Source organism: Olea europaea, chromosome 14, assembly GCF_002742605.1.
Source record: "Olea europaea var. sylvestris chromosome 14, O_europaea_v1, whole genome shotgun sequence".
Classification (NCBI taxonomy): Eukaryota; Viridiplantae; Streptophyta; class Magnoliopsida; order Lamiales; family Oleaceae; genus Olea; species Olea europaea.
Window position 1 is genome coordinate 656,243 of NC_036250.1, and position 23,108 is coordinate 679,350.

General features: G+C 29.6%; 1 protein-coding gene across 1 annotated transcript; it reads right to left on the bottom strand.

The window, feature by feature from the left end:
- Positions 1-1,126: 1,126 nt before the first annotated feature.
- LOC111409695 (nijmegen breakage syndrome 1 protein) lies at positions 1,127-10,851 on the bottom strand. Its single transcript, XM_023039709.1, has 12 exons — positions 10,658-10,851; positions 9,385-9,438; positions 7,442-7,706; positions 7,145-7,230; positions 5,660-5,729; positions 5,443-5,551; positions 4,554-4,640; positions 3,521-3,689; positions 2,342-2,829; positions 1,754-1,815; positions 1,562-1,664; positions 1,127-1,477 (listed from the first exon to the last, which is right to left on the bottom strand). Exons 1-12 carry the CDS (start codon positions 10,692-10,694, stop codon positions 1,427-1,429), a joined length of 1,581 nt encoding a protein of 526 aa, XP_022895477.1. The 5' UTR covers positions 10,695-10,851; the 3' UTR covers positions 1,127-1,426.
- Positions 10,852-23,108: the final 12,257 nt, after the last annotated feature.

Consider the following 23,108-nt stretch of genomic DNA (forward strand, 5'->3'; position numbering starts at 1 on the left):
TGTTTTATTTTGATTTTGAGTTGTATGGTTAGTTGAGTCAAGTAGTTTAATATGTTTGATTTGAATAGTGAATTTGAGGTAAATTCAACTTCTACTTTTTATAGGGGATTGTCCTATACATAACCATATGAGTGCAACAGATTTTTCACCAAATAATATAATTGTTCAACACGGCAGTAGGCAAAAATAATGATTTGGAGCATGATTTCGCCATAATCTTTCAAATTATTTGATTTAACAAGGTAGGATAATGAGGCGCGATTGTTTTTATCCCGTTTAAATTATTTTTCCATGTTGTCCAATTATACTTATGAAAATTAAAGAATGATATGATATGTATGATATGGTTATCCAGTACCAAAGATATAATATGTACTATGGTCTTATCGATCTCTAAAGATATAATAACGATATGATATTTTTGACGTATGATTTAAATATTTATATTCGGGATTGCATCATTATTTTCGTGTCCAACTGATTATTTTCCATATACTCACCATTTTCCCCTACTCACAAGTTAGAACGGATCGTTGGTTGGCGGGCGATGAGGCACAGTCATGGTGCCAGGATTTATGGAACTCAATAAATTATATTCGGTGCAACGTGACTGAGATTTTTTATTTTCAGTATTATCTTAGTTTAGTTTATGAAGATTTTTTTTTTTTTATTTAGAAGTTTAAGACATGGTTTATTAGGTTATACATTTTAATCTGTGTTAAGCTATATTAGTGGAGTTAACATTCTATTATTTATCTAATAAATGTAATATGCATGGTTTTTAGTATTTATTTGGGATATAATTTATTTGGTTATGAGTGTCTTCTATTAATTTAATTGTGCCCATTAATTTCATGTGCTTAAGCTGTTGAAATAAATAAATTTGGTAGTTACTTAAACTTTAAAATTTGGGTCGTTACAGTTAAAGCATGAAGGAGTTTCACAAGGGGATAAAGATGAGGACTACTTCGAACTCCTTTGATTCAGGAGAATACAATCCTGAATATTTGGTGCAACGTGATTCTAATGAAAGTTACACACGTAATTAGAAGGCTTTGGCTTTATGATCACAATGCAAGTCATTATGGCAAGGAAAATATGTACACATTTATGCTCAAGAACAAAAGGATCACTCTCAAACCAATAACTACTGCTGAAATGGACAACTACAAGGTTAGAAAATCATTTAAATCTTCTGTGTCTGCCTTTAACATATAGGACATAATGATCAACTCAGATAATTTCAAAACAAAGTTATTCAATAAACAGGTCTACTACAGGTATTTAAACACTTCTGGAAGTATAAAGAGGAACTAATTCAGTATCAACAAAATACCCCGACCTCTGACATGGATTGCAAATTTTAAGACAAAAAAATGCAATAATTCAAAGACGCGAGGGAAATAAGTTATGGACAAAACCTGAATTAACGACGAGCAAAAATGCCATGAAGAGGACCAGCAGCGCGTCGTCTTCCCTGGATCATAAAACTACATTTGGTGAATTTTTTTCACATAAATCTGCAAAAAGTTTAAGCATATATTATAAGTTACATATGCACCTTCTCTGTATTGAACAAGTCCTCTGCTATAGCTTCCATTTGTTTCCTCTTTTTCTCCTCCTTTACAGATTCAACAACATCCTCATTTCCATAGTCAGATTCTCTGAGGGAAATATAATATGAATCAAAATGTCAACTTGAATCCCAAAAAGCAAGCAGATCCAATAATAAGAGCAGAGAAGTGGATCATACTCATATGGATACTTCGAAAATGGGATAAGGTTGTGGAAGCTATTGCCTGATGGAGTCCTCATCTATATATATGCCATGATGTCACCACATCGTGAATAAAGAATCAATTAATTATATTATAAGACAATGAGTCGAATGAGACGATTTTATCCCAATATTATGGATTTTAAACAAGCAACTGCAATGGCACGTAAGCCAAGAGATGTGAAGACAAGGAATTGCAAAAAATAAACAAGCAAGCAATAAAACGAGTCCTTATCTTCACATAAGTAAAAGGAACAAGGTTTTCCCTTGTAATTAGCTGACACATCCTGTTGAGAGTTAGGGAAACGAACAGTCATAAGCTTATTTGCTTGATAGTGTAGGTGCTAAGAGTGACAGGTTTGTAAATTAGAAACAACCAACATAGCATACAGTAGAAAACACAAAAAGAAGAAACAAAGTGGTTTAGAATAATTAGAGGACACATGAAGCTCATATATCCAACTTTAGTATTTGTTACAAGATTTTAACAATTAGGAGTCAGTTACCTTCCTGAAGAGTTTGAAATTTGTGACCGCAAGATTTTAACAATTAGGAGTCAGTTACCTTCCTGAAGAGTTTGAAATTTGTGACCGCACTACTTGTTGAAGAATGGCCTGGAGCTGGTAACTTAGAATCTCTCACTATTAGGTCTTGGCTATATATAATATCCAGCTTCCCACTTTCTGAATTGTCAATACTATCTTTTCTTGACATTTTATCATCAGTGCAATTAACGCTATTGGGCTCAAGAACAGCACGATTAGAAGGTATAAATCCTTGGCTATCATGTTTAATGGTTTTGATTGTGCTCACAGCTGTATCCCCTTTACTTTCCTGATCAATAGAATCTATAATGTTGACGACACTTTCTGCTCTGCAATTATTTTCGGCAGATACAACTTTGTGGATGTTTCTCTCTTGTTTGCTTTCATGTTCAGCAGATTCCATTGCACAAACTGCAGCTGATGCACGAGTCGATGTCACAGTTTCCATTTCGACATCAGAATCTGCTACCACAGTTTCGTCGGTGGAGCACGAAGAGGCGACCAGCACTGCAAAATTCCACATGTAAGATACATTACTAAACAAAGATTAGCTATTTCCCAATACTGGGCATATCTTATAAGCATCCAGATGATTGTATTCACACTGCAAAATCATTGGAACCTTTTAAACTTATCACCTGATATTTTTGTTTGGCAATATAAAGACAACCTATAGAAACCATTACAATTCTGAAACTCTCTCCTTGTCACCTGTGAAAAGTTCACAAGTTCCTAGCTACTCAAGGAGAGTCTGATATCCTCTTCAAGCATGAGAGCAGATTACATATACATTGCAGAATTCAAGACTTGTTATTCAGGATGTCTCATAGCACAATAATGCTGGAGGAACTTTGTCCACCAGTCCATGTGCAAATGTATGCAAGCATCCATTCTTGTTGTTTCTGCAGCCTGCGGAAAGCAATCTACTACCCATTTTTCCCAGCTTAGCATAACTCTTATGTGCTTTAGAAGTTCTTCAACAGCTAGAAGAGCCTAATCTACATGGCTAAAATTTAAGGAAGTTGCTTGATTATGACAACACAAATCATTAGGATGGTCAATGGCACTAATAATAGGGTTGACATGTATATTTCGTCTATCATATTGTAAATGTATTGCACCCCTCAAGTGTGAAATAATTTCATTTTGCTAAGGAAATGAAAAATCAAGGTTGAGTAGGAATAGTGCACAATCTTACCAGGTGCTGATACAATAATAGAATCATCCAGATGTCCAGATAAAACAGCTGAAATCAAATCCATCTCATTCAACTTTGGCAGAGAACTAAATTTACGACAACACTCCGCGCTACTTGGCAATCCAGTTGGGACTACACGCACTACATGGTTATTTCCACCTTCTAAGCCCTACAAAGAGCACATTGAGTAAAATAACAAGAAAAGTTGCTAAACAATATAGAACTTTGACAAGATTTCAATATTTGTTATTAATTTCAACCATCACAATACAATACATTAACCACAACAACCTAGGCAATTGATAAGAGATATATGCGGCTCCTTAATTTACTCCACATTAAAGTAAACTAATATGCTGCCCAATTCTTGTGAGCAGTAAATACCAAGCTTCTCAACTTTTTAAGGGTTATGGATGTCATATACTGAATAAACAATCGTCCGCATCCCCCAAGCATTGCTGCCCTCACAAAACTTCAGCTACCCAACCCACCTATAACTCTACGGTGGTTGATGACACACCTCCCTCTCCACTGCTGGATTCTGTCCTTCCATGCATGCTACCCGCACTCCATATTTCACCTCTAACTAATCCAATACCCCAGCGCATCATAAAGCTGTGGAACACACACTCATATCACATGTTAAAATGATTTAGTTAATATTTCTTTAAATGATGGAAAAGCGGTTCATTTCAACACATTTGATGCCTCTGTCTCTAAGAGAGAAAATACTAGTGGCTGGGTTGAGTAAGGAATTGTTCGAAAGTACATCCTAGATGGTGGAGACAAAAGATTCACCACAAGTTATTCAAGTGTCTACTATGTTTTCCGTACCAACTTGGTGATAACCAGTCATCGCATCTTAGCAGTTCCAGAGCCAATGAATGCTCACTAAAAAGTTTGTATTTGTCATAGGTAACATGTAGATTTTGGAGGTTGCCAATTTCGAATTTCATAGTTGTCAATTATCAGCAAAAATGACTTTGGATGTATGAAGATAAAGGGCAAAAAAAGGGAACTACAACTCACATACTTGGCTCTCTGACTCTAGAGCTTCTACATAAACAACTTTTGCACCACCAACATCCAATAACAAAGGCAACTTGTCCTGATATTTATACTGTGGAAAAAAAAAAAAAAAATCAGAAAACAGCATGAAGCATTGAAATGCTCTTCAAAATTTATTTAAATTGTGTCAAGCAGCAGAAATTACGGTACAAACCAGAAGCATGGTAAAATGTGTAAAATAAAGATATGATTATTTATAGCGAGATTCCAAAGAACATACTTCACTTCATTCCATGGTTAAAAAAAAAAAAAACTGTGATCTGATACAAACATGTGGGCATGTACAATGATAAAGAAAGGAATTTTTTTTGCATATCCAATTAGTGTCAAAACAACAAAAGGAAAGAAATTACGCAGAAAAGAAAATACACCACATATTTTTCATCATTGTTTTTTCAGAAGAGTAACTAAGGTAACACTAAAGACGAATCTAAGATTATAACATTCATGAGCATATTTTACTACTATGATGCAGGACCACCTGATCAAAATCAGCATAACACCTCTCAGAAACTTCCCTTAAAACGTGCTTTGAAAAATAATTTCGAAAACATTCCAAAATGCCCCTTATATGTCGTAACTATGAATAGATTCTTTGACTGAATATAAAAGCAACTATAAGTCCTTATGTTAGAACACTATACTTGCTCACCTATATACATGTAGACGAATGTACAGGTTCATCCATATTGTAGTTTTCTCAAATCATGCAAGCAGTGCATATCCATGTGCGTGCACACACACAAGTAATGAATACCAAGATATTAACAAACGTCCCCATATTTTTTCTGAAGCCAACGAAGGGAAATTGAAACCTAAAAGAACAAAATTTTCAAAGTTCTCAAAAGCATCACCTTGTGAAATGGTTCCAACAAAAAAGTATACCCTCTCAAACAATGTTCTCGAGATTGAGGATCTGCAACTTTGACTGACAGCCCTTCCAACATCAAAGTTGGAGCATAACTGAGAAAAAAAGACTTTCCTTTGCTAATAATCATAAAAATGTATATTTCCAGTACTGTGCATAAAACAAGTAGTCTAACAACTGATGTGATTTACTATAATACTTACGAGGCAGAGCTTGGAACTTCAGTGCAAATACCTTTTCCTGCAATAAACTGAATATCAAAGACTACAGATTAGTTGAATATCATGTTCATAGTCCTAGTAGCATGCCTAAATGATGTTCTCAAAGTTTCCCATTAGAATATTATGCTTGGTGAAAACAAGATTTAAATAAATACATGTAGCCCCTCTGTAACAGCTTCAGCTGTTAGATGAAGCCAGACAAAAGCCCTGTGTTGGGTTTGAGTTGTGCCGCCTCCCATTTATTAAAAAAAGTGCACGTGTTAGGCTTTGATGGAAAAATAAATCCAGCCAACACATAAGAGGAGCATGCTGAAGAGAAGATTTAAATAAATCCATGTAGATGCTCTCAAAAGCTTAAGATGTAAGATGAATTGTTTGACAGTCCTCATATTTACAATCTTGCCCTTCTATTCTTACATGATAACACTAAATCAGCCAACAGATACTCTATTACAGTACTGACAGTAGGCAAACAAAAAATAAATAAATAACTCTACGATGATATTAATTTTTTTTTTTTTTTTTTTTTTTTTTTTTACACAAAAAACAACTCTTGAATTGTGTGATTTGGCTATTCCATTGTGTTGATTCTTCACTTTATTATTGAGTCTATTCACATATTCTTGTCCAAAAAAAAAACCATCTATTCCTCCTAAATTCAATTCCTTGAGTTTGGTTATTATTCAGTTTGTTGAATTTCCGGTAAAACACTTGATTTAGTTAACTTGGTTCTTTAAAGTGCTTGGAGGGAGACTTTGAGTGGTAAAAGACAGAGTGGTGAGTTTAGTAGAGGAAAAAAAGCCATATTGAGTGTTTTCGAGTGATATATTGTGAGGCATATAAATTTGTGAGACATGATGTCGGAAAGAGAAGGTTCCAACTCAAGCCAAAATGGTAATGACAACAATGCTTCGGAGGACATGATACGAAGGTTTGAACGGGTACTTGGTGATGTTAGGGAGAAGGTGGATAGGCAAGGGGAATGGATGGTGCAAATATTGCTTCTTTTTTTTTTTTTTTTTTTCATTCTTTTGTTTTTCTAACGCAAAATTGATCCTTCTTTTGTTCTTTCAAAATTCCTCACATGAACACATTCGAACCATATCAATTTTAATATTTTGTACACCTTTTGAACTTTCTTATCAAAGTAGATAAAAAAATTAAATTGTTCAATAGATGAATTCCAAATCTAACAAGCCCTTGGTAAAATATAAAACCGGATGGAAATGGCAGTATGCATATTTCAGAACTTTGCAAAATTATCCAGAAAATTTATCCTAGAAAATGTCTATAAATTGAGCGTGAATAAAACTAATATGATCACAGAGGTGATTTATTCATGTTTGCTTTGTCTTTAAATGGTCAAAAGTAAGGATTATGCAACTATAAGGACTACGCTAGAATGCTAGAAGGAATAAGAAAGCAAACTTCTCAGCAGACCTCAAAATAATATAGAAAATCACTAACCAATTGAAGATATCTTGTCTTGCAGTCGATTCGCTTCTGAATGCCTAGGAGAGCACATGAAAAATGTGAAGGGAACAAAACAGAACCTGGCAGATAGATGACACATGTTCTCGATTATAATATTTGTTGCGTTATTTTTCCAAAATTATTAAACATGCCGCAATAGTACGAACAAGAATTCTAAAATATATAAAGATTAAAAAAATTAATTGTAAAATATTTTTTATGAAAAATAAATGAAAAATCAACCAGGGAATCCTAACCTCCAAAAGGACACAAAAATTCTGTCTACATTACCTATATGTTGCGTTACCAGTTCCAAAAGATACCATGTCCCCATCCTTCAGTATGGTTTCTTTATGTGGATACTCGTGAACTTTTTCCTTTGAACCCATATTTTTGCTGATGAATGTTCCATACTTAGAGCAGTCTCGGATCCGGACTTTAGAAGAATTATTTGAAGATTTATTGTGTGAAAGATCTACAGATATCATTTCATCTATTATAATTTCTGCATGGATCCTTGAAACTCCTTTATCTTTGTTTACAATTATATCACAACCTACATAATGAATCAAATATTTTACTGCATAATCAGCACAGTACAACCACAATCTTAAAAAAAGAAGGGGGGAAAAAGGAACTTTCCGAGTTCTACATCAATTTTAGTGAAAAGCGTCCTCAATGTGACCACACAAACATCAAAACAAAGGAAAACAACACAGTTAAACTCAATGCCTTGATCTGTTTATTGTGGTGGTTCTGAAAAATTTTGCCCTCTTTACAATGTAATTTCACATAACTATTGAAAGAAGACCAATGACAACCAGAATATATGATGGGACCCATGAAAATTTCCATTATTGGCACTCTATGATTACTTCAACATCATATGCCATTTATAAGATTATGGTTCTTTCCATTTCATCCATAAACATTGAAATTGAACTTCAGAGTAGAAGTTTGGAACAAAAAATTGTTATTAGCACGAAAATTTCCATTATTGGCACTCTATGATTACTTCAACATCATATGCCATCTATAAGATTATGGTTCTTTCCATTTCATCCATAAACATTGAAATTGAACTTCAGAGTAGAAGTTTGGAACAAAAAATTGTTATTAGCTAGCAAGTTTGAAGGATGTGGAACCTGAAATATGAGTTGTTTCATCAGACACACAAATAAGCCTAGAGTTGACCCAAAAGCCTAGCGAATTGCAGATTCGTACAAAATTATGAAATGTTGTAAGCAGTGACTTGTTCCTTTTAATTTTCACCACAGCGAATGAAATGCTTAAAATACTACAAAATTTTATGATTTCATTGCATAAGCCATCTCAAATAAAACAGCAACAACACACATGCTTCTGTACAACCACCCTCCTAAGGATTGACTTTCCAGGTTTTAAATCATTAGTAGAAAAGACAAGTTTAGGCCATCAGCATAAATCCTTTCGCCACTTCATTTAGGCCATCATTACATCTCCTGAAAGATTCAAAGAAAATCAAAGTACACACAACGATGACTAGCCATATAATTTGGGTCTATCTACCAAATGATTTAATGAAATCAAATCCCTTGCAATCACATCAAGCCATTGAACTTTTTATCGACCTCTCTCTTTCTAGAACCTGTTGTACTATGATTACATCGCTCTTACCAAAATTTCTTTATATCTATTTAATACATACTCTAATCACCATTTTTTACATGTTCTAGTGTGGTCACACATCCATCTTGGCATCATCAACTCCATTACTTTGTCCTTTAACTGCCCAACAATCAGTACCACAAAGCACAGTTAGTCTAATAATAGTTTTGTTGCAGTATGAAAGGTAAGTTGTGAAAACAACCTTTTACACAAAGATTGTTAAAATTCATTTTACTTTGTGAACAACTTAAATTCTCTTTCTTACTTAAAATTGTAGATAATATAAGTTTTTTCTGTTAAAAAATAAAAAATAAAAAAAAATAAATCTCTTTGCCCCATGTACAATTCCTCAAAATTGATAAAATGATCCTAGGATCAAGATCAATCAAATTGGGCGCACCTCAAAATCAAAACATCATGCAAAATCATGAACTTGAACAGTAAAGTTGCTAGCCTAGGATAGGGAATACAACAACTAAGGAATGTAAGGACATTAAATGCAATAATTGCCTTGTAGACACATTACGATCTGATTGACAGGAAAATGAAAGAATTAACCAGTAGAAATGGAATAAGCAATAGAATACCTTTTCTACCCACTTTGTATGTTCCTTGACTGAAAAAATAATATTTATCTTCACCTGTCACGTAAAACAGCTTGATGTATGAAAGTTGTTGGGGGGATCTGAATAGCACATAACCGATAGGAGTAACATATTAAAATTTCTGAAAAACTTGAAAGATTAGCAAGAAACAGAATTGATATGATAAGTGCGTAGCTCTACTACGATATGGGTCGATGTCATTTCTAAACAAATGGATGGATCTTATATTTTGTGCACGGAAAAGGAGGAAAATTCAAAGGGCTATAGAGAATGAGATCAAATACTAAGTTCCAAAGATGAGGCTGTATATCATATGAGATATTTGGCTCAAAGTAGCCTGCATAAGTAATCAATTATAAACCAACCCCACCATTAATTATCCCTATTGTCCCATCTTTAAATATGACTAAATTCACTATTTAGAATTTAAGAGAAACAGTGTCAAATTAGTGTAGATAACCCACACTCTTATTAGGTCAACTTTCAAGTACTCTTCACAGTCCACTAGTTTGCGCTTGAGAAGAAACCCTTCTCTTGTTACATATTGCAAAAGCAGAAAACATTGCACTTTCTAATTTTCATCACCTTGTCCAATAGGCTTATGGTAAAAAAAATAAGTAATAAAATGGTTGCAAACAATTCATAAATCATCAAAGCAGTGTGTTCCTCTCATCCACCATTTCCTTCTGCTGGAAACCTAATTAAGTCATTGAAGACCGTCTCTTATGACATAGAATTATCATTTCATTGCATAGCTGGGCATATCATTTTAGCAAGTCATTTTATGTGATAATGAGGCACAACTAATTCCTCAAGCGTTACTACTCTAAAATTAACACCACTCCAAGTAACCCAGTGTAAAAAATATCCAGTGGAGCCACAAACAGCACTTTCGGCTAACCTCAAAAAATACAGAAAACGTTACTTTGTTCCTAAATGTTTGAATAAGTTACTTTTTTCTAATTTTTAAGTAAAAAATATACATAATTCAAAAGTAAGCCTCACAATATCGTCAAAACAAGTAACTTTCCATGTATTTTTGTACAGTGTAACAGAAGAATGATTAGTCACTAGTGCATATATATAAAAACTTTGTATCCATTGGAGTGGATTCAAATACTGCAAAGTTCTGCTTCGACGACTATAAGGTGTTTGTTCAAATTCCCGGGTGAATAACAATGAATTTTCTTGTGTGTGTTACTATGTGCAATTACTAATGATGGGATTAATCATAAATGTTGTTTTAAGTGATTACCTGGAACTGGGTCGACGGGAAATAGGCCCCAAACCATGTTTTTGATTCTTATGAAGACAAACAGTGGAAATTTTCTGGAGAATCGTATATTCGCGAAATCAAGAACAGCTGCGCGACCGCTTTTGCTAATGTTTTGGTCTTGGTTATGCCTGTGAAGTCGGTCCTTCGACCATGGCTGGTTCAGGTCCAGGTTTTTAAAATAGTAGACCGAATATGCTCTTGGACCGAGGAAATACTGGCCAATAGCCGGTTGATCCGAAAAGCAAAAATGTTTAAAATATTGAAAATCAAGAGATATCTAAATTTACCGTTACTATTTAAAGAAGAAAGAGAAGATAGTAAGGAAATAGAAAAATTACTGTAGCGCTGATAAAAAAGGGAAAATAGACGACCCATATTTAATGTTTTTATGTTGATTTTTGGAAGAAAAAAAACATGATTTTGTATACATGTGCTGATTTTTGGAAAAATGCATGATTTTTGAGTAAGGATAATAGTTTGGGAGGAGGAAAATGAAGTGGAAATCTTCGAAAATGGAGTTTTCCGACGATCTTCACAAAAGAGACAGTTAGCCCAGGTGACTGGACCGTTTAGGCATGCCCAGACGATCCAGACTCACCCTCGGCGCCAGTTGACTGGGCCGTCTGGGCCGACAGTTTTCTAGGCCCAGAATTTTTTTTAAATTACTTATTTATTTATTTCCTTTAATTTTTGAAGTTAACTATTTATTTTAATTGCTTATATTGTGTTGTCTAATATTTAATTATTATTTTAATTGTTTAATTTTAATGTATGTTATGTATTTAAAATTATTTTTTTGAAATGCTTAATATAAATGTTTTATTATTTATCTAAATATTTATTATTTGCCAATTTAGTTTTAATTACTTATTTTATGTTAAATAATACTAAAAAATATTAAAAGAAATAATTAAATATTAAATAATATACATAAAGAACTTGAATAAATATTTAAACATCTGTAAAATAATAAATAAGCAATATGCATAAAGAATTAAAAAAAAGTATTTAAACATTAATTAAAAATAAATAATTAAATTAAGTGTTAGTAAAATAATTAAAATAAGAAATGAAAATATTAAAATAAATGATGAAAATAAGTGTTAGTAAAAAAATTAAACGAAATAATTAAATATTAAATAAGTAATATACATAAAGAATTTAAATAAATATTTAAACATTCGTAAAATAATAAAAATAAGCAATTAAATTAAAAAATTAAAATATCGATCAAATTAATTATTTGCAAAGCATTTAAATAAATATCAATAAAGAATTTAAATAAATATTTAATCATTTTTTATTTTTTAATATTGAATTTAATTGTTTATAAATATTTCATGAATTATGTAAATTTTTTATTTGAGTAAAATAATTAATTGTTTTTTATTTCATTTTATTTAAAATACAAATAATGAAATAAATATAATAAACAATTGAATATTCAATAAACATTTAAAATAAATGAGAAATTAATATAAATAATTAAATGAAGTAAATAAATATGATAAACTATTAAAATAAGTAATTAAATATTAAACAAACAGTATACATAACCAATTAAAGTAATTAATGAGATATTTAAATAAACATTAAATTAAATATTTAATAAGTAATTTAATAAATCAAATAATACTTTAATTGTTTATGTATATTATTTGTTTAATATATAATTATTCATTTTATACTTTATTTGTTTATTTAAATAATTCACGAATTATGTTAATTATTTATGTATATTTTTTATTTATATAAAAATAAATAAATAATTGAAATAAATTAAATAAATATTAGTAAAATAATTAAAATAATGAATTGAAATAATAAATAACTAATTGAAATAAATTCAATAAACAAGTAACTTAAATGTTAATTAAGCAATAAAAATAATTAATTAACATAAGTAACAAATAAATATAAATAATAAAAACTAGTTTAAATATGTAATTAAATATTAAATAGACAATTGAAATAAACAATTAGAATTTAAATATTAAATAAATATTTTAAATGAACAATAAATATAAAAAGAAGTAATTTAAATAAGTAATTAAATATTAAATAAAAAATTTAAATAAACAATTGAAATAAATAATTAACGTTTAAGTATTAAATAAATAATTTAAATGAACCATAAGTATGAATAATAAAAATAAGTAATTAAATATTAAATAAACAGTTGAAATAAATGATTAACATTCAAAATAAACAATTAAGCATTCAATTAACAATTAAAATAAATATAAAATAAACAACCAAACAATTAAAATAAATAATTTAAATACACATTTAAATATTGAATAAATAATTTAAATAAATAATTAACAATTAAATATTCAATAAACAATTTAAATAAATAGTTAACGATTAAATATTTAATACATAATTTAAATAAGTAAATAAACTATTTAATTTTCAAATATTATGCTCTATCTATTGTCTCTTATGCAAGGTCCAAATATTTTAAATTTTACAAGATGAATTACAATGTGGACGTCGCTATGAGACAGATTCCCAACAAAGTTACATCGAACTATAATTTTGTCAGCTTCGCATTAGTTCTAGATTTGTTGGATGAGGAGCGCGCAGACCTGTTACACCGATCCTGCTTATGACGGTAACTTTGGCACGGTTAGGAGATGCATTCAATGAATGCGACGATATGTTTGACAAGTTGAAGTTGGAGATATTTATACTAGAGAGCATGCTGAGGTGTCATCACAATAAGATGTCGATCGACGTCTTTCATTTGGAAGTTGTTGATGACATTGACACATTCAACAACTATCCATGGGGACAAAACTGACAGTTATCAGCTCTCTTCAACAATCCTGAAGTACGTATTATTCATTTGTGATTTATGTTGTACGTCATTTCAAAATTTTGATGCATGGTCATTAACTCGGTGAACATTTAAATAATAATTAAATGATTATTTGAATGATAAATAATTAAATGATTATTTAAACGATAATAAATAACTAATTAAAATAAATTCAATAAACAAGTAACTTAAATTTTAATTAAACAATAAAAATAATTAATTGACATAAATAACAAAGAAATATAAATATTTTAAATTTTACAAGATGGATTACCATTTGAACGCTGCCATGAGATAGATTGCTAACAAAGTTGCGTCGAACTATAATTTTGTCAGCTTCGCATTAGTCCTATATTTGTTGGATAAGGAGCACGCGGACCTATTACACTGATCCTACTTATGACAGTAACTCTGGCACAGTTAAGAGATGCATTCAAGAAATACGACGATATGTTTGACAAGTTGAAATTGGGGATGGTGTTTATACTGGGGAGCATACCGAGGTATCATCGCAAGAAGACGTTGATCGGCGTCTTTCATTTGGAGGTTGTCGCTGACATTGTCACATTCAACAACTATCCATAGGACAAAGCTGACAATTATCAGCTCTCATTGACGATCCTGAAATACATATTATTCATTTTGTGATTTATGTTGTACGTCATTTCGAAATCTCGATGCATGGTCATTAACTCAGTGAAATGTTAATATGTCAACTTGAATTGCTCATTGAACTGATACCGTTGATCGAGGAGGAGGGTCAGAGTCATATCTGAAGAGATACAGTACGTAGGTGATAGGGGTCCCAGACAGTGACAGAGAGAAGCGGAGATGGTGACAGGAAGGGTGACGGTGGAGAGGTTGGGATGTATACAGTTGTTTCATTAGAATCATTATGGATGTCAGTGGAGATAGAAGAGGTATCGGTGGTGGGGATGAAATAATTGTAATAATTGTAATTTTTTTTATTTATGAAATAATTGTATATATTGTGAAATTTATTTAAATAAGGTAATGAAATATTAAATACATATTACACACAACTAATTAAGATAATTTATAAATTAAATATCTAAATAAGAAATTAAATTAAATATTACTTTTTTATTTAATTAAGTGATTAAATAAATAATTAAACAACGTAATTAAATATAAAATAAATAATATACATAACTATGTCGAAGAGGACCCCCAACTTGACAGATAATGTCGCGAGTTTGGATAGCACCTTGTACGAAACATATTATTGACGTGCCAGAGCAAATTGTTAGCAAGAGGACTAGATTGCTGTCACAATATATTGTTTCTCCGTACACGATCGAAGCAAAGAAGAGAACATCTGTTGACGGTACGTTGCCCAACCTCTTTCGTGAAATACAAGGGCGATTGTGAAATCTTCACATTTAAGTTAGGACTGTAAATGGATCGGATATATGGATCGAATTTGCTCAAATTCGATCCGATCTGTTAATAATAATTATCATATCCGATCCGATCCAATAATTCGACAGATATTTGAATGTTAAATCCATATCCGATTAACTATGTTATCGGGTATCCGATCCGAAATTGAAAAAATTAGAAAAATAAAGATTTTATTTATTTATCAGATAGGAATGACCTATATCCATATTTGATTCATTTAGTTAACAGATTATCGAGTTTGAATCTCGATTGGGTTATCGGATTTAAGGCCCTAAATCCATCTCTCATTAATTTCATTGGATTTAGATCGAATTTGGATCAAAATCCAATCTATTGATTCATTTAATTAACGAATTATCGAATTCGAATCTTGATTGGATTATCGGATTGAGACCCTAAATCCATCTCCTATTAATTTCATCGTATTCGGATCAAAATTCAATCCATTGACAACCCTAATTGAAGTACATTAAATTTTTAGCATCGAACGTGGTGTAAAGCTAATAAACTAAACACACATTAAAATGCAAGCGTTCTTTTATGTACATTGTGATCTGTAATTGTAATAATTTTAAAAGTAAGCATTTTTTTAGAACATTTGTAATACTTTAGTTTTTATGTAATTATATAATAATTAACTAATTACTCTTAATTACTATATAACACACAATAAATAAAGAAAATTGAGAAAATCAATCACACACTATAAATGGAGAGTACATAGAATTTAAATAGATATTACACATTCGTTGGGTAGAGAGTAATATACCATAATTGGAAACTTCTCACTCAACTTCATTTTATAGAGTAAATATAGTATTGACATTATTGAATAATGTTTGATGTATTGTAAATCTGACAATGCCTAAAGTTCAACTTATATCTCTGTTAAATATTCTTATACACCATGTGATTTATGTTCTAATTAAATATTAAATAAATAATATACATAACCAATTAAGATAATTAATTAATGAGATATTTAAAGAATAAATTAAATTAAATATAAATTTTCTATTCGAATAAGTGATTAAATAAAGTAATGAAATATTACATAAACTATATACATAACAAATTAAGATAATTAATTAATAAAATATTTAAAGAAAAAATTAAATTAAATATTAATTTTTTATTTGAGTAAGTTTTTAAAATAAATAATTAAATATGCATAACCAATCAAGATAATTAATAAAAAAATATTTATATAAGAAATCAAATTAAATATTGGATAATTCTACATGTACTAATTCATAAGGATGTTCATAATGTACGTATGAAATTCCATAAGTGGAGGATCGAAAAAACTGTTTTTCAAATATCCAATAATGTTATGTCATCTGTACATTATGGTATAATATTTTTATTTAAATAAATAACTAAAATAAAGTAATTAAATATTAATGACTAATAATAGACATAACCAATTAAGATAATTAATTACTGAAATATCTAAATAAGAAATTAAATTAAATATTATTTTTAATTTAATTAATTAATTAAATAAATAACTAAACAAAGTAATTAAATATTAAATAAAGAATATACATAATTAATTAAAATAATTAATTAATGAAATACTTAAATAAGAATTAAAATAAATATTAATTCTTTTATTTAAATAAGTGATTAAATAAATAATTAAATAAAGTAATTACTTTTTAAATACATAATATACATAACCAATTAAGATAATTAAATAATGAAACATCTAAATAAGAAATTAAATTAAATATTAATTTTTTATTTAATTATGTGATTAAATAATTAATTAAAATAAATAAATAATATACATAACTAATTAAGACAATTAATTAAAAAATATTTAAATAAGAAATTAAAATAAATATTACTTTTTTATTTAAATAAGTGATTAAATAAAGTAATTAAATATTAAATGAGCAATATACATAACCAATTAAGGTAATTAATAAAGAAATATTAAAACGAGAAAACAAATTAAATATTAATTTTTTTATTTGAGGAAGTGTTTAAAATAAATAATTAAATAAGGACCAATTAAGATAATTAATTAATGAAATATTTAAAAGAGAAACCAAATTAAATATTTAAACAAGAAACTAAATTAAATATTAATTTTTTAATTTGAGTAAGTGTTTATAATAAATAATTAAATAAGGACCAATTAAGATAATTAATTAATGAAATATTTAAAAGAGAAATCAAATTAAATATTTTTTTTATTTGAGTAAGTGTTTAAAATATATAATTAAATATACATATATCAATTAAGATAATTAGTTAATGAAACATTTAAATAAGAAATCAAATTAAACATTAATTTTTTTATTTAAACAAGTGATTAAATAAATAGTTAAATAGATTAATTAAATACTAAATAAATAATATACATAATTGATTAAGATAATTAATTAACGAAATATTTAAACAAGAATGTAAATTAAATATTAATTTTTTTATTTGAGTAAGTGTTTTAAATAATTAGTTAAATATAAAGTGAAAAGTGTTTGGTTTTTTAATTTGTAATATAAGGGTATTTTTGTCTTTTTAAACAAAATTTTATCTTTGTAATTGTATAAATTACTTAAGGATATTTTTGTCTTTTACTCAACAAATGGCTATTTTGAAGATTGGCAAAATTTTTTGATCAACGTGAAAAAATGGCATATTGATTAGGCTAATTTAAAAATTACCCCTCTTGGACCTGTCAATAATAAGGGCTGGTTCAATTTTATTTATTTTTTAATTTACTTTTTCCCCCTATTTTTGAGAATTCAATTTATTAGTAATAAAGATGGTCACAAGAGTTTAGCCCCTGATTGGTGCCCATAATTTGGGGGGAAAAAAATGTTTTGAATAGTACATTTCAATATTTTAAAAATCGACTCGGTCATTGAGCGGGAAAAGAAAAAGAGTCGAGGGTCAAATGGTCGAATCAGACACTGAAAAATTAAAGATAAATAAATATTTTCAAACACTAAATAAGATTATATAATAATATAATATTGCTAATTAATGTTAGAAGAATTTTAAATTTTTTATTAATTAATGAAACATAGAAGAATGATTAATTAACTCAATGGAGTAATTAACTATAAATATTAAATACACATACTAGTGTAATACACATTAACACAATCAAAGGTAATAATCCCACGTCGGAATTTTGTAATTGAAGCACTAGAAATGATGAATATAAATAAATGGGCAAACAAATGCATCATAATCTTCCTGGGCCTAACAATTATTAGGTTGGACGTCGGAGAGTTTGTCACTACTATATAAAAAGAGTAATGTCTCGCTAAAGAATAGTAGATTCTTCCATTTTTACACACTGTAGTAACTTTATTTTTTCTTGTTTTCTGGAGCAAAAACGACGCCGTTTGCTCTTCCAATAGCAAATTTTTTTATTTTTAATTTTTTGGAGCCAAAACGAGGCCGTCTGCAGACAAATATATATATATATATATATATATAGCTACAGTGATGCACCCACTTGCCTTCAGTTTAGGTAGATTTTTCTTTCTTCTTCTCCATTTTCACACGCTACTGCCTAACTCCTTTTTCTCTTTGAGTTTCATTGGTTCATTTCTTTTCTCCATGTATGTATACTATTTCTGTTTCAATTATATTTGGGATATCTGTATTTTGTGCTTCAATCATTGCACTTATATTCTATTTGTTCTCTTTGTTTGTTCGATCGTTGACGCATGTTTTTTGGCCTTATTTTAGTTTGCAGGTAGTGGTAGACAATGTTTTCAACTTCTCTTTAGTTCGTGATAGCAGTAATATCTAGAGGTTTTTCTTGCGATGATTAATGAGGGGGAAATCTACTTTCATATGATTTGATTTTTCATTTTTCTTGTATAGTGTTGAACTTCGATGTTAATGTTGATTTGTTGTACACAAACTCTGGAGTAAACTGATAAATAAGAGAGTAAATAAAATTGAGCGTGAAAATAAAAGAATAGATTAATATGAAAATAAAACATTTTCCGTGTATACAAATTCATTTAGAAGAAAGTAAAGATGTCTCATAGACGTGTCAAACTTCCACCAACATGGTCTTTTTTGTAGACGATGAACGTTGGGGGTTCCCGGTTCAAAAGTTCAAAAACACATGTATCGCCCATTTGTAGTTCTTTTTCTCTAAAAAAATCTGCCCAACCTATAGTCATGCGTCTTATTAGACCATTTGGTCGCAAATTTGTGGCGAGCTCCCAGTTGTGATGTAAAGAATCATGGATTTGAACACTTCGCAGAGCTCTTGGTAGGTGATATCTAGAGAACTGTCCTGGTATACACTGGAAAACTATGATTGAATAAATTATTGATCTTTGAATCAAATTTATGTTGAAGAGATGAATGTAGAATGAGCTATTAAAAATGACACTTACAATTTCTCGATGGCTGTTGTGATGAAGTGTTAGTGTTATTTCAAATGCAGGGTTATCTGTATGTGAAACGTTGTGTTCTTCGGGAACATTGGAGTCATATGTGACCTCTAATCCAGAATGGTCAAATATGGTCATATTGAATGTGGAGTTTTCGTTATATTCAAATACCAAAATATGAGCATCCTATAAGTTATGATGGTCAAAAAATTGTTTCCATCCATCAACAAAATATATTCTTCCATTATCTCTTTCCAATCGTATTGTGACAATTTTAACATCATATGCAGTTACTCATACTGTGTCACCAAGTTGGTGTCTCCAATCATTGACAAAGAATCTGAGAAGCATCCATACAAATATATTAAAAAGTATAAGAGAGATATTAAGAATGCATCCATTCAAATGTGAGAGGAGAAACTGTTGTGTGACTAACCAGACGGGTATTATGGTTTTGTGGAGGAGTAATGATTCTGAAGAAACGATGTGGCACCTCCATTCTGTCTCGATATAGTACAATGAAAATTTTGTTAGAATAACTCTATTATTTACGTTATGGAGGCCCTAATATAGATTTTAAGGTAGATTTTGCAGTATAGGCGAGTTAGAAAGTTTGTTAATGGAAACTCCATGTCTGTAACATAAACTTTGTATGTGATTTAAAAAAGAAAATATTATATATGTCGTTGTAGAAAAATATCATGAAGTTTGGTAAGAAATTCATGATTTGTGTTTGATTTTTAATAGAAGAATTGAAGATTGACATTTAGTCCATCTCAATAAACAAGATGTAAGTTAAAACTACAAAATTTAGTGTTAAAAAAATAGCTATGGTAATCAATAAAGAGTAGATAGACACATGATTTTCTTTTTGTTGAGCACCTACAAGGAAAGATATGTAAATATTTTATGTGAGGAGTGATTTAAGGTAAATTTTGAAAACATGAGAAACTATTTAAATTAGAGGATATGTACTTCCTCTATTTTTCCTTTTATCCATATTTGACAAGAGGTTCACAGATTGTAGAAATAGACAATATATTACCGAAAAGCCAGATCTTACTCTTCCCAAAAATAAAAGCGAGGAGAAAAAAAATTATTGAAGTATCACGTGAGTGACTATTTTATCTTAACATGTTTCACATATTATTTGATTGCAATCAAAAGGTTACGATTGGAAATATAATTAATATGTAATATGTCTATTATTTATCTACATTTCTACTCATTTGAAGGATTTATATAATATTTGTATATATAAAAAAAATGATTTATATTTTATATATTTATTTTAGGAATCATATCTATTAAAAAAACTAAGTTGATTAAATGAAATTAAATTTTTATGCTGAGAGTCAGTAGAGAAAAAGAAAGGGGGAAAAAATGAAATTTGTTAGCCTCCGTAATTACTACGGAGGCACAAACTGCCTCCGTAGTGCTACAAAGGCATTTTGATGCCTCCGTAATTATGGAGGCCTTGCCCTTTGAGCCTCCGTAATTATGGAGGCATTATTTTTTCCCTCTCTTTTTCTCTTAGTTGTTATTATAACAAATGGTTCAATATTATTTTTTTTTTGTTTTGTCGAATATAATTTTATAATTTTATATGAAGTTATATTTTAGTTTAAACATGAGTTTCTTATTTTGTATGAAATTTAACCAATAGTAGGGCTTTTTTAACGTTGTTTTTAAAATTTTGCAATTTCTATTTATGTGATGATAAAAATTTATAATATATAATATAGAAATAGAAAAATGAATAAGTATATTTAGTTCTCTTTTTTTTTTTTTTTGTTCTTCCAATTATAGTACTTAAGTGAATATAATTTATTCATTTCCATATCTATGTCATTTTCATTTACCTTAAAAACGTCGTGGTGTTCATTTCGTTCGTGCAAGCATCTTATCTTTGTCCTTATTTTAATCATTGTCCTTATTTTCATCGTATCTTTCTCATCCCCCACATCTTTCTGTTTTCTCCTTGTCTTCAATTGCGTGTATATTTTGTTCAGCGATAGACCTGTTGTTGTTGGTGGGTTTCTTTTTTTTTCCAATATATTTCCCATTGTTTGGGTCATGGAAATGTATGCATTTTTTTGGCTTTTTTTATATGAGGATATTGTTTTCAATGTGCATACTCTTAGTTATGTTTCCAATTTTATTGAGTTGATTTTTGTGGTTTCTTTCTTTCAGCAATACAATGAGTAAGTAATATTGGACGCCTACATCTGCACAAATTCAAGTTCTTGAAACTATATTTAATAAAGAGAATAAAATCCCAAACAAGTCAAGGATCATGCAGATAGTCTCCGAACTATCATTGCATAGGCAAATCTCTGATATGAATGTTTATAATTGGTTTAAAAGTAGACGTGCTCATTTAAGAAGGCTGTACTTATCCACACAAGTACATGATTCTGAACTTGTAATTCAGCCAAGGTTACAAAAAGACAAATTGCGTAAGAGACATATAGGTATGATTTCTTGTTTAAATGTGATTTCTTGTTGGTTTAATGTTTTTTACTAAATTTTGATATAAATATTTGGTATTATAGAAGTATCTACAAGTTCTACACATATGCCATGAAGAAGGATGATATGTTGTCCTAAATTCACAGCATGTTTCGTAGATTAAATATATTTTTTTATAATTTTTTTTTGCATCCGGCTATTTATTTGGTTATGTTGTAGTACACTTCCTTTCATCTTGTTTTTGTGAGATTGTTTTTTAATTCAATTTTTGCACTTCTGTTGTCTTTCAGCGATCTTATACTAATTTCATGATTGTAAATTCTATTGATCAGTATGTCGAATTACAGAAGGATCTTCATGTTGATGAAAACATTGGCATGAAAAAGCAATTTGAAGATGACAATATGCAATCTCAATGTGGTTCACATGCTCCTATCATTTTAGATCGTTCTAAGAGAATTGATATACGAAATATTCCAGTTGAACCTTATATTCTTCCTTCTTGTATAATTTGTAAACATTGTGGTGCAAAAAAGCTTTACAAAAAAAGTAAGGGTTTTTGTTGTTGTGATGGAAACGTTAAATTACAGCTGAACAGTTTTCCCCCTGAATTGTATGAGCTACTTATTTCTACTTCATGTGAAGCGATTACTTTTAAAAAAGTTGTTTGTACTTACAACAACCATTTTGCATTAACTTCATTTGGTGTTAAATATGATAAAAATTTGTGCAAAAATAATAGAGGTGTATATACGTTCAAAGTTCAAGGACAAGTATACCATTTTATAAATCCACTTCTACTAATTGATGGAAATCCTACATATTTGTAGTTATACTTTTACGATACTTATAATGAAATTAGTAATAGACTACAAATTTCAGATAGATTAAGTGAATCAACTTTGAAAAAGTTAATAGATATCTTAAAGATAAATCAATATTGTCGTTTCTTTCGATCATTAAGTGAAATTTCTGATTTTGATTCATGCTGTATCGTACTGAGGTCTGATCCGGGTCTCGACCAGAGAGTATATAACATGTCATCATGTGAACAGGTGGGTGCGGTGTGGGTTGATGATGATCCATCTGCAAGCATAAAGACTCGTGATATATTAATTTATGGACATTTCAATACTGCACATAGAGTAAATTACTATTATGACTGTTATGATTCACTTCAATATCCATTAGTATTTACCTATGGAGAACCTGGATGGCATGAATGTATCGAAAATGTAAATTTGAATACTTCAATAGTCCATGAAGATTTCATACAAATCAATTACATTGATTCGGCAGAACAACTTATAGAGATGGAAGATCGTGGTAAGTT

Bases quoted from the DNA above. Each gene is read 5' to 3' on its own strand.
- LOC111409695 (XM_023039709.1), bottom strand. From the start codon at position 10,694: ATGGTTTGGGGCCTATTTCCCGTCGACCCAGTTCCAG. The intron at 7,231-7,441 runs GTAATGTAGACA...TCTATCTGCCAG, and splicing joins ACTGGTAACGCAACATATAG to GTTCTGTTTTGTTCCCTTCA. The intron at 3,690-4,553 runs GTATGTGAGTTG...TGCTCTTTGTAG, and splicing joins CTCTAGAGTCAGAGAGCCAA to GGCTTAGAAGGTGGAAATAA.